At 44.1% G+C, this 13,378-nt stretch overlaps 1 protein-coding gene across 3 annotated transcripts in view; it reads left to right on the top strand.

Moving 5' to 3' along the window:
- SLC44A3 (solute carrier family 44 member 3) overlaps positions 1 to 13,378 on the top strand; it is a 72,396-nt gene that overhangs the window by 56,748 nt on the left and 2,270 nt on the right. For all 3 annotated transcript variants that reach the window (XM_030825021.1, XM_030825020.1, XM_030825022.1), the window contains exons 11-12: positions 11,560 to 11,697; positions 12,704 to 12,940. In XM_030825021.1, the coding sequence (XP_030680881.1) occupies positions 11,560 to 11,697; positions 12,704 to 12,940 (375 nt within the window). The remainder of the gene's footprint in view (positions 1 to 11,559; positions 11,698 to 12,703; positions 12,941 to 13,378) is intronic.

Genomic DNA, 13,378 nt, shown 5'->3' with positions numbered 1-13,378 from the left:
GTTCAAGGCCAGCCTGGGCAATGTCACAATACCCCATCTCAAGAGAAAGAAAAGATATGTTACTACAGTGAATGTCTCTGAAGCAACTACCTTTAAATTATAAACGTTTTTCACTGCAAGGTGGACCAAGCTATGTTACCAAATGATAGTTATTCCCAGCAGCCAGTGACTTTGGATTTCTGGCCAGGCTGTCTGTCACCAGGCCTTCCCCAAGCAGCCTGGCAGGGCAGCTCTGGCTTCCCCACCCCTGGGCTCACCAACAGTGTGCTTGTGGAGGGGCATGCACCTGACTTGAAATTATCTCCCCAAAACATGCAGCACATGAAAAACATGAATGTTCCAGTTTCCGCTCTCCATCTCTCTCCCTCCATTTCCTCAGTTCTGGGCTTCAAATCAGAGAAGGCTGACATTCTCTTAAGAACCAATTGGCCAGGCGCAGTGGCTGACGCCTATAATCCCAGCACTTTGGGAGGCCAAGGCGGCGGGCAGATCACGAGCTCAGGAGATGGAGACCATCCTGGCTAACACGGTGAAACCCCGTCTCTACTAAAAATACAAAAAATTAGCCAGGTGTGGTGGCGGGTGCCTGTAGTCCCAGCTACTCGGGAGGCTGAGGCAGGAGAATGGCGTGAACCCAGGAGGCGAAGCTTGCAGTGAGCTGAGATCATGCCACTGTACTGCAGCCTGGGTAACAGAGCAAGACTCCATCTCAAAAAACAAAAAAGAACCAATCTTCTGCCGGGCACTTTGGCTCACGCCTGCCTGTAATCCTAGCACTTTGGGAGGCCGAGGCGGGCGGATCACAAGGTCAAGAGATCGAGACCATCCTGGCCAACATGGTGAAACCCCGTCTCTACTAAAAATACAAAAAAAGAAAAAAATTAGCTGGGCATGGTGGCACGCACCTGTAGTCCCAGCTACTCAGGAGGCTGAGGCAGAAGAATCTCTTGAACCCAGGAGGCGGAGGTTGCAGTGAGCCGAGATCGCACCACTGCATTCTAGCCTGGGTGAGAGAGCAAAACTCCATCTAAAAAAAAAAAAAACAAAAAAAAAAAACCAACCTTCTAAAGTCTGTAAGTCCCATAGACATCCACTGAGTTGGCCCAGTATGCCGGGCACCATGGCAAACATTTGGCATACACAGTCTCAGTTTATCTTCTCTAGGACTCTGTGTATTAGGTAGGTATTATCCCCATTGTACCAATGAGGAAACTGTCCCCAGAGGATGAAGAGCACGTCCAGGGTGACAGCACTACTATGTGGTCATCCTCGTGGCTCCAAAAGCTGTGGCCCACTGGCTTTGCTGTGCTGCCTGGAGTTCCTTGCCAAGGATAAGGGTAAGGAGGAGGAAACCAGGGAGTGGCTGGTTATAATAGGGACAAGCCCATCTATGTCATCTTCCTTCTGAGGAAGCTTGAAGTCAGTAACAGCCCAGGTATTCCCCGTCCTCTGTGTTTCCCATGTCACAGGTCCACTGTTTAATTTTGCCTTCAAGAAAACCAGGCCTTGCTTCTGATTTGCCCCTTTCCACCACTGATTATGCACAGGTCAAATGGGATTAAAGGATGTAACAGCACACCAACTGAGAAAGAGCTTGGGGGATGAAGGTGACGCTTCGACACGGTCCTCTAACTTGGACCTGCCTCTTCATTAGGAATCATCGTTCTGGTGGGCTTTCCCTGCTGAGTGCAGAGCTTTGCTGGCAGATCAATGAAGGATCAAGTCCAGCAAGATGCCGTTGCCTAATGTGGCCTTTTCTGAATTCGTGGGAGGACAAGGCTTATCTAAAACAAAGAGCACTGGCTGTGAGCACCTGATTCCTGTTCCATCTTTGTCACTTCCTCTACCTGGTCACAGCCTGTCGAGATTGCCAATTCCTCATTGGTGAAATGAGAGCATTTTTCTAGGTGATATCTAGGATGCCTTTTAATCCAAACATTCTGCTGAAAGAACAAAGGGATCAGTCAATTGAATTTGGGTTTCATATGAAGAAATATTATTCAGAAGACATTATTGGTTTGCCAGAGCATCTTTCTTTATCTGTTCAACAAATATTAGCCCCACAGACAGGCCAGGGGTCAGAAGGCGTTTCAGCAGAGAGAACCGCATCTGTGAGTGGAGGAACCGCAAGGGTCTTCCAGGGTGGTGTGAATGCAGTGGCCCACAGCAGGTGCGTGAAGGGGCAGGCACGGGGGCAGTGCTGGATACACCTCATTAAGAAACAAAGACTAGGCCGGGTGCGGTGACTCATGCCTATAATGCCAGCACTTTGGGAGGTCAAGTTAGGCAGACAGCTTGAGCTCAGGAATTCGAGACCAGCCTGGGCAATATGGCATGAACCCATCTGTACAAAAAACTACACAAAATTTGCCAGGTGTGGTGGCGCATGCCTGTATTTCCAGCTACTCGGGAGGCTGAAGTGGGAGAATCACCTGAGCCTGGGAGGAGGTTGAGGCTGTAGTGAGCCATGATTGAGCCACTATACTCCAGCCTGGGTGTCAGAGTGAGACCCTGTTTCAAATAAAGCAAACAAACAAAGACAACTTAGATGTAGAGACTTTCATCATCAAAGAGGCTATAAATGTTCAAAACCCTGACACAGTCAGAATAATGAAACTCACTAAAATCAGGATGCAGGAGAAGGCGTGAGAGGACTCACCTTCCTTATCTACACTGCCTAAACTTAAAACCCTATGTTAAAAAAACAATAAGTACTCTAACTTCCTAATGTTTCAGAAAACTTTTTTTAAAACCTACGTCTTGTGTGTGAAGGTGCAATTTGTCTGAAATTTGGGTATCCCTTCAGTGTCAGTTTAGTTGCATTTTCTTTTGTTGAAGTCAAATGAACATTTGTCCTTTTTTTAAAAATACCACGGACAGTATGAGTTCATTACTGTAGCGCATGCTCTGTGTATCCGGCCTGCCTTTCTTCCTCTGTGTATATTCACAGAGGGGTGCTGGGGTGAGGGCCAAGCAATGTTAGCAGTGGTTATTTCTAAGGGGCGGGGTCACAGTGACTTTCTTCCTTCTTTGTCTCTGTGTTGTTTGATTTTTTTTATGATAAACATGGAAATAAGAAAGCCATTCTAAAAATTAAGCAAAAAGAAAAGTTTTAAAAGAGCAAACAAAACAGCACGACCCTGTTCGTGGCTTCATAGGCAGCTCTCATATTCGTCCTTCCTTCTTCCACCCCACCTCCCACCTGGCTGCAGCCCCAGGGGACTGGCTGGTTTCCCTCCTCACCATCTCATTGGATGTTTGTTTGCATCCTGGTGACCAGTGCATTCCTGAAGGGATCTGAACGGTGAATGCAGGGCCCTGGAAGGCCCAGAGGCTGTGCACTGCCTCACTCCACATGTGTTTGTGATAAAAACAGGGCTCAAGATGAAACTGGTCTGGGATGGTTCCTGCCAGTTTTACTGTAGGTCCAAGGAAGGCCCCTGGATGTATAGGGATGTATCTGGACTCGGATTTCACTGTATTTTTTTTCAGTTCTGAGGAAAGTATGAATGCCAGTGTTATGTATTCACTGTTCAGTTTCTCAAGTTTGTTTTAGTAGTTCTTGCTTTGAGAATAAATATCGGAACTCTGTGAGGAAGGCGTTCCAGAAATAAGGCTGGCTATTCATGGCATGGTTTTTGGCAAATACCTTCCCTCCACTACGGAGGGAAACTCTGTTTACCCTTTTGGAGAGTCGGCAGAAACCCAGGTTCACAGTTCTGCCACCAAAAGAAGAAAGCAGTTCAGTTCAGTGAGAGGACAGACTCAGCATGATGGACAAAAGGCTGAGCTGTGCTGGCTAAGCGTTTAATTTCAGGAGTAAAAAAAAACGCTTTTTCTATGTTAAAGCTGCAGTTAACATTCTTGGATAGCTCTCACAGTAACTTAAAGAAGTAATCTAGATTTTCTCTTACCTAAAAGGACACTTAAATCTCATTTTCTTCAATAATTAGAATTTTCTATAAAATGAGAATAATACCAGCCAGGCGCAGTGGCTCACGCCTATAATCCCAACACTTTGGGAGCCCAAGGCAGGCAGATCACATGAGGTCAGGAGTTTGAGACCAGCCTGGCCAACATGGTGAAACCCTGTCTACTAAAAATACAAAATTTAGCCAGGCATGGTGGTGGGCACCTGTTGTCCCAATTACTCAGGAGGCTGAGGCAGGAGAATCACTTGAACACAGGAGTACAATCGCGCGATTGCACTTCAGCCTGGGCGACAGCGTGAGACCCCCTCTCAAAAAAAAAGGCGGCAGGGAATAATACCAGCCATGGTGATTATTTCACTGAGTTGTGGTGAAAACAGATGAGATCTAATGAGATGGTGATCTGAGGGTGGCTGGCCACAAAGCACAAACATAAAGCATCATGGAACATTGGAGTTGGTGGATGTCTTTTCCAAGCAGCAAAGCGAGGGCCCTTGAGAAGTGACGTGATTTGGTGGAAGCCATTCCACAAGTCTTTGGAGGCAACATGACTGGAATCCAGCCTCTTTCCACTAAGCCATCCTGCCACATCCTCAGCTGTTTTCAATGGTGCATCTCATGAGAACACCACTTTGTTATTTTGAACTTTCCAGGAGAAAAAGCACAAAGTACAGCAACTATACTTGCGTCCATAGATGGACGAAACATCTATGACACGCGTGGGACCGGGGGCACACTACTTTACCTCTCTGTGCTTTAGTTTCCTTATCTACCTCATTGGGTTGGAGTTAAGAGGACTAAATGAGTGAATGTGTTCGGGGAGAGGTAGCATAGAGCCTGGCACATAGTACATGCAAGATTAATGCCATCGTTATTTATTATTAGCGTTATTATTCATTTACACACAGAAGTTGCACAGCTGCCCACTGACTGGAAAAGAAAAAGGCCACAGATGGAAATTAGAAAGTTGTAGCTACCGTTAGGTCTGTGCCAAGGCATTTGGGATATATCACTAAGGCATCCACCGAGGTGGGGGTGGAGGGGAGCCAGAATGCCTGGAGGAGTTACTATTCCTAATACCCCTATTTTCTCCCGAGAAGAACTCACGGTCTTTGCGCCTAGCCCCTGGCTTATGACTGCTGGCGGGTTGGTGTGCTCAATGGCTGCACGGCCACCACAGCATTTCCACCCAACTCCAGCGAGCCCCATAGGCATTGTAGAGGGGCTTGGGGAGTCTCCTAGGCTCGAATAGGAATGAGCCTTGGAAGGTGCAGAGCTTCGTGGCTCAGCAGAAGATGGTGATGAGGGAGATCTGACCTGAACTTCCCCAGGGCAGCCTGGGAGAGCTTCCAGAGGCACGGGCTGAAAATCATGAGTCCTCCTGAAACTTCCTTTCACTGCCCTGCCCCTGCATCAGCCCCACCCACCGAGGGCTGACCCCTGACTCTTCCAGACCTGTTTCCCATTTCTCCTCTGCTAGGGCCCTCCAGTAGCCTGCTGGTACGCTCACGTCTGTGGCTCACGTTGCTGGCTCTTGCTGCCGCCTCCTGCCCTGCTGGAGACAGGCAACACTGGGGCCAGCTCACATGCCACTTCCATGAAGCCTTCCCTGATCCCTCCTGCTGGGCCCTCTCTTCCCCTCTCCCTCCAGCTTGTGGTTCTGCTCTTTGTGGCTCTCACATGTGCACTTGTGCTATGTATTTCATTGTTTTGAAGTCCTCACAGCCACACAGGGCGTCCTCATTGTGTTCTTCCCCCAGTGCTTCTCAGCCACTCGGGACAGTCCCAGGTGACCAGTCCATTAAAATCTGAAAACTAATCCACCTGTACCCGGAGGGAGTCTTGAATCCCAAGCAGGGGAATGAGAATTGGGACGTAATATTGAGATACTACCAATGCCAACTTGGGAATCCTTCCTCGTATCTATCTTGTGTGTTTATAGCTTCAATTTCAAGACAGAACTATCCACCCACCTGTTTTGTGACGCTAAAGTATGCACACTGAATTTTGGGAATAAATCAAAAGCCGAATGCCACTACCTCCTGCTTGCTTGTTTAAAGGTTAGCCTTTAGGATCTCTTAACTTCCACAACCAATAAAACGTGTTTCCTAATCCTTATTATGGCCAATCATTTCCACATATTGTTAGAGTCTGCAGATTACCTTGGCACGTTAATCCTGAGTTCTGTCATCCCAGGCAAATACAAATGCTCAGAACAAGGACTTACGATGAAAATGTTAGTGCAATCCATCTTCCAGCTGCCTGACAAGCAGTTTCTACTCAGAATAAGTATAAATTAGCTAATGCTGAAGCTGCAGAAATGTTTAATCCGTATCCTGTGTCTTGAGTGATTCCTCCCTCCTCCCCCTATTCATTCAGATGTTAATTCTAGATCTCTCTGTTGCACTCAGGGTTGAATCTGGTAAAATGCTAGTGGTATGGTGCCTGCAGGGAGGCATATATAATTTCTCTATTAGAGTGGTTTTAATGCCCTCTTTCAGTGGGCCTGATACATAAGAAAAGATAAATGCTTATGAGCCCCCAAACTCTTTGGAGTCAACACATGCATGAGAATGTATAATACCTTTTTAAATTTTAATCATTTTAGCTAAAGAGCGAAATCTGTTTTTACTGCTTATGAGAGATGGTGCTAAATTAAATATGAGGCAGTGGTCTGCAGAAAAAGAAGTCCCCACAAAAACAGTGCTTCCCCATGGGAAGCAAGAAGCACTTTAGGAAGTTTAGAGTGGGGAAGTGATGGGGTGGTGGGCTGGAGACAGCCTGAATGAAGAGAGGAGGCAGAGACAGAGGCCGAGCGGCAGTGGTGGAGCTGCTGTAACAAAGTGAGACGATGCTGAGGGCTGGCATGTGGTCTAAAAAGCCCTTTCCTGGATCCCTGTGGGTGTGAGGGATTAAAGCCTACAGGTAAAGCAACCACAGGCCCCTGCCACACCTCCTCAGGTGCTTAAAGAGTTGCCTCTGTGTTCCCAGTTGTAAATGAGAACATCTTTGGTGATGTCTGGTTGATAATAACCACTCTTTATTACACATTTTCTGTGTGCTTTACAGGGAGTATGTTCTTTAATCCTCCCAACATCCCTTTGCGGTAGGCGCTGTAAGTTATTTTATAGATGAGGAAATTGAGGTCTTAGAGAGGTTAGATCATTTGCCCAATACCAACAGCTAGTCAGTGGTAGAACTGGGATTTGAGCACAGAGACAGTCTGGCTACAGAGCCTGTGCTTACCGTAACCACCATGCTTTTAAATAGCAATTTTTCCTAATGAAAATTGATAGTGTAATGTCCAGAAGGTTAGAATTTAAAAAATAAAAATAAAACAGTCTCTGTCTCATGGATTCACCAGGGGACCTGGGGGAAATGCCCTTGATCTTGGGTTTCCAGTCTATAAAAGAACAATTATGCCATTCTTCACCCACCCATCCTACAGATGTGCTTTGAGGATGAATGAATAGATTGGTCATCAGGGCTTTGAAAACCCAAGATGATTGAAGATGCCTAGTTAAATAATATGAGTAAATGAGTTTCCACATCCCTGCACAAGACTCAGGCCCCCAAACTGGAGCAGCTTTCCAGCAACAGCTGGTTTGAGATTTTCTTTTTTTTTTTTTTTTTTCTAGTACCAGTGAATACATTCTTTTTTTTTTTTTTTTTTTTTTTAATTATTATACTTTAGGTTTTAGGGTACATGTGCACAATGTGCAGGTTTGTTACATATGTATCCATGTGCCATGTTGATTTCCTGCACCCACTAACTCGTCACTTAGCATTAGGTATATCTCCTAATGCTGTCCCTCCCCCCGCCCCCACCCCACAACAGTCCCCGGAGTGTGATGTTCCCCTTCCTGTGTCCATGAGTTCTCATTGTTCAATTCCCACCTATGAGTGAGAACATGCAGTGTTTGGTTTTTTTGTCCTTGCGATAATTTACTGAGAATGATGGTTTCCAGTTTCATCCATGTCCCTACAAAGGACATGAACTCATCATTTTTTATGGCTGCATAGTATTCCATGGTGTATATGTGCCACATTTTCTTCTTAATCTAGTCTATCGTTGTTGGACATTTGGGTTGGTTCCAACTCTTTGCTATTGTGAATAGTGCCGCAATAAACATACGTGTGCATGTGTCTTTATAGCAGCATGATTTATAGTCCTTTGGGTATATACCCAGTAATGGGATGGCTGGGTCAAATGGTATTTCTAGTTCTAGATCCCTGAGGAATCGCCACACTGACTTCCACGATGGTTGAACTAGTTTACAGTCCCACCAACAGTGTAAAAGTGTTCCTATTTCTCCACATCCTCTCCAGCACCTGTTGTTTCCTGACTTTTTAATGATGGCCATTCTAACTGGTGTGAGATGGTATCTCACTGTGGTTTTGATTTGCATTTCTCTGATGGCCAGTGATGATGAGCATTTCTTCATGTGTTTTTTGGCTGCATAAATGTCTTCTTTTGAGAAGTGTCTGTTCATGTCCTTTGCCCACTTTTTGATGGGGTTGTTTGTTTTTCTCTTGTAAATTTGTTTGCGTTCATTGTAGATTCTGGATATTAGCCCTTTGTCAGATGAGTAGGTTGCAAAAATTTTCTCCCATTCTGTAGGTTGCCTGTACACTCTGATGGTAGTTTCTTTTGCTGTGCAGAAGCTCTTTAGTTTAATGAGATCCCATTTGTCAATTTTGGCTTTTGTTGCCATTGCTTTTGGTGTTTTAGACATGAAGTCCTTGCCCACGCCTATGTCCTGAATGGTATTGCCTAGGTTTTCTTGTAGGATTTTAATGGTTTTAGGTCTAACATTTAAGTCTTTAATCCATCTTGAATTAATTTTTGTATAAAGTGTAAGGAAGGGATCCAGTTTCAGCTTTCTACATATGGCTAGCCAGTTTTCCCAGCACCATTTATTAAATAGGGAATCCTTTCCCCATTTCTTGTTTTTGTCAGGTTTGTCAAAGATCAGATACTTGTAGATATGCGGCATCATTTCTGAGGGCTCTGTTCTGTTCCATTGATCTATGTCTCTGTTGTGGTACCAGTACCATGCTGTTTTGGTTACTGTAGCCTTAAGCAAATTTCACGCACGTTCTGTGTAAGTCCAAAACCAAAAGTTCCTTGTGGAACTTTTTTCTTTTTTTTGCAGGAAATTCATCTGATGTCTGACTGAAAATCTCTAAGGCAAGCATGGTGCCCTATCAGGGATATGGTTTCCAGCCTTTTGTCTTTTTTTTTTTTTTTTTTTTTTTTTTTGAGACGGAGTCTCACTCTGTCACCCAGGCTGGAGTGCAGTGGTGCGATCTTGGCTCACTGCAACCTCTGCTTCCTGGGTTCAAGCGTTTCTCCTGCCTCAGCCTTCCCAGTAGCTGGGATCATAGGCATGTGCCACCACGACTGGCATATATATATATATATATTATTTTTAGTAAAGACAGGGTTTCACCATGTTGGTCAGGCTGGTCTTGAACTCCTGACCTTGTGATCTGCCCCCACCCCCGGCCTCCCAAAGTGCTGGGATTACAGGCATGAGCCACCGTGCCTGGCCCAGGCTTTTGTCTTTAAGAACCAAACATTCTTCTCTTGCTGGCCTTGAAGAGGGAGTTTGGTAAATTGGGTCAGTTAATTCTGCTCCCTTAACCCTATGCTTGTTAGTGGTCTTCATCTCTTCCACTTACTCTGTTAGGACCTGCACCATAGGAGGCTGATTACTGCAGTAGACTCCACACTGATTTCCTTACGATGTGTTTGAAGGGGTGTACAAAAGGGTTAATTTGTATATCGTGAAATAAAAAACTTTCATCCTTTATCCAAACCAAAAGGAATGACAACAGCTCAAGCAGGTAGTATTCTCATGTATTTTCCCAGGAAAGTTATAAATTCTTGTTGTAATCTGCAGTGCAAGTAGCATTTTTAAAGATTTCAAGAGACATAAATGGTCTTGAAATGTAATAATAAGGGGAAGGTATTTTGGAAAAAATGACCTGAGAAATCATCTCATGTGAACAGAATCACACACACACACACACACACACACACACACACACACACACACACTTGTAGTCTTTGATATAGTAATCTTGTTTCTGAGAATTTATGCTTAAGAAATTATCTAAAATCAGGAAATCAAGAGTTCACTGCATAGTTGTTTATAACAGCAAAACATTTGAAACAGTCAGCATGTCCCAGCTACACACATGCACGTACACATGCACATATGTACATCCCAGAATATGCGTTAAAAATTAAAATTATAAAAGCCATGTAGTAACATAGAAATGCTTATTATACAAAGAAAAAAGCCAGATATATAATCATGACACCATAACAGTTACACTGTATATTTTTTATTTCTAGCTTTTTTTTTTGAGATGGAGTTTCGCTCTTGTTGCCCAGGCTGGAGTGCAATGGCACGATCTTGGCTCACCACAAACTCCGCCTCCTGGGTTCAAGCAATTCTCCTGCCTCAGCCTCCCGAGTAGCTGGGATTACAGGCATGCACCACCATGCCTGGCTAATTTTGTATTTTTAGTAGAGACGGGATTACTCCATGTTGCTCAGGCTGGTCTTGAACTTCTGACCTCAGGTGATGCTCCCGCTTCAGCCTCCTAAAATGTTGGGATTACAGGCATGAGCCACAGCGCCTGGCCTATTTCTAGAATTTCTATTCAGTTTGTTTTCTACTCTGCCTCTTCATTTTTCATACTTTTCTGTTTATTCCTTATGGTCACTGTTTCACTATTTTCTTAGTACCTTAAACATACCTCCCGAAATACTTTTTTCCCAGGTTGTTCTCAGGGTAGATTCTGTTTGTTGTGATGTTCATTTCCATGGGTCCTGTATAAAATTTTCCTGTAAGCTCCTCGTCTTCTCCAAGGGTTGTTATCTGTAGGACTCCTCTATTCCCTGGCCTGGGAGGTGGCGATGTTGCTTTGCCTTTGCAAAACCCTAGTAATTTTAACAGTCCCAGGCACATAGTGCATTTCTGTACCACCTTCCTGCAATGGCTGACTGAGGCTGAATTTAGTATGAATCCTGAATTTGTTGATGGAGCTCACTTCCCTAGCAAGGGCCTAATTGCATGGCTGTTGCACCTTTGGGTTCAGCTCTCACAAACCATTAGATCCTGCTTGCTTTCTGGTACCTAAACTTCCTTTCCTGCCCTCAAACTCTGTTGTGCATTAAAAAATAACTTATTGCCAGGCATGGTGGCTCTCGCCTGTAATCCCAGCTACTCAGGAGGCCAAGGTACAAGAATTGCTTGAGCCCAGGAGGCAGAGGTTGCAGTGAGCCAAGACGGCACCACTGCACTCCAGCCTGGGCAACAGTGTGAGACTGTCTCAGAATAAGCAAACAAAACCCTTATGCTTTACTCATCATTTCCACATGTTTGTAGTGGGACATTCATATTAACCATAAGTACCTATTTATCTTTTCTATTTGCTGCAACTATATGAAAATATATATGGATATAATCAGACTGGAAAGGACTTTGAAAATGGTGTTTGTTATGGGTAGAGAGTAGGTTTATTGTAACTCTAGTTTGCAAACACTCTGTATTAATATATTGCCTTAAAAACAATTATTATAAGAATTATCTTTTAAACAATTCTCTTGTTTCAGAATGCATACACTACAACTGCTATTAATGGGACAGATTTCTGTACATCAGCAAAAGATGCATTCAAAATCTTGTCCAAGAGGTCAAGTCACTTTACATCTATTAACTGCTTTGGAGACTTCATAATTTTTCTGGGAAAGGTGAGATATCGTAAGTAAATAAAGGAGCTTGGGATTCTGAAAATTAAGCCATACAACAATTGGTTTGAAAGGGAACTGTATTTCTTGAGTACTTATTCTATAGTGGGTGCTGTGCTTCATTATCTCATTTAATCCTCAGTCCCATGAGGTATCCCTATTTTGCAGAAGAGAAAATGAAGGTTTAATAACCTTTCCAGGGTACTACAATAGGTAGAGCCAGAATTTTAATCCTAGTCTTACTCTCTTACCTGTGATCGGTTCTACCATTCTGATTCCCTCTTTTTCAGGTCTAAAATGAAAATGCTACTAATCTCAGAAAATGAACGTTTGTGGGTTTCTCATTAAGAATATATGGAAAGAGTATTGAAACCTGGACTGGGCACGGTGGCTCACACGTGTAATCCCAGTATTTTGGGATACCGAGGCAGGCAGATCACTTGAGGTCAGGAGCTTGAGATCAGCCTGGCCAACATGGGAAAACCCCATCTCTACTAAAAATACAAAAATTAGCCGGATGTGGTGGCAGGCGCCTGTAATCCCAGCTACTCAGGAGGCTGAGGCAGGAGAATCACTTGAACCTGGGAGGCGGAGGTTGCAGTGAGCCGAGATCACGCCACTGTACTCCAGCCTGGGCAACAGAACGAGACTCTGTCTCAAAAGAAAGAGGGATGGTTTCTAAAAAAGTTTTAAAGTGAATAGGCTTATTTTGGTGTTAAGTGAAAAAGCAGAAAAGTTTGTGAGATACTATTACATTTATATAAATACAAAAGCTAGGCACAGATAAAATTACATATAACCTTCCTACTCACCATTAGCTGGGTTTCCTTTTGATACAGCTTTTCATTTTTTCCTCTTTCATTCTGCCAAAATTTCTGACAAGCATTCTTTACAATAGTGCACACACACGTTGCACACATGAACGTGTATTAAACCGTTACTTGCAACTGACAAAACCATCTAAGCAACTGATTCATAAAGATTTTCAACAAACTCTTCTTTTGCACAGGTGTTAGTGGTGTGTTTCACTGTTTTTGGAGGACTCATGGCTTTTAACTACGATCGGGCATTCCAGGTGTGGGCAGTCCCTCTGTTATTGGTGGCTTTTTTTGCCTACTTAGTAGCCCATAGTTTTTTATCTGTGTTTGAAACTGTGCTGGATGCACTTTTCCTGTGTTTTGCTGTTGATCTGGAAACAAATGATGGATCGTCAGAAAAGCCCTACTTTATGGATCAAGAATTTCTGGTAAGCAAACATTTCCTTTCCAGTTGCAATCTCCATGCTCACAATCTCGAAAGTTTTGTAAAGCCGCACACACAAAAGAGGCTCATACCCAGCCTCTCTCTTCTAGAGGGCTCTGAGGCTTCTACTACCCCAGGGCCTGAAAGTTGGATTTGGGCTGAACTCTCCAAGGCTGAACCCACCTCCCTTTCTGAGAACCTTCCCCCTGGAGAAGTGAAGCTGAACAAGAATGCTGATCAGATGGATTCCTAAGTAGCAGCAGCTCTTCTTACCCTGGGCAGAAGATGTCCTGAACACAGTAGTTCAGGTCCCTTTGGTGCTCATGGCATGATCTGGCCTTTTGGGTGGTCTAGAAGTTTAACAGTTGATCTTTTTCTAAAGCATTTTTGCATCTCCAAGCATGATGTTCATACCCACTATATTAGGGAGAGCACATTGTGT

The sequence above is a fragment of the Nomascus leucogenys genome, chromosome 12 (genome assembly GCF_006542625.1).
Source record: "Nomascus leucogenys isolate Asia chromosome 12, Asia_NLE_v1, whole genome shotgun sequence".
Lineage (NCBI taxonomy): Eukaryota > Metazoa > Chordata > Mammalia > Primates > Hylobatidae > Nomascus > Nomascus leucogenys.
This window is presented reverse-complemented; position numbering and strand designations above follow the sequence as displayed.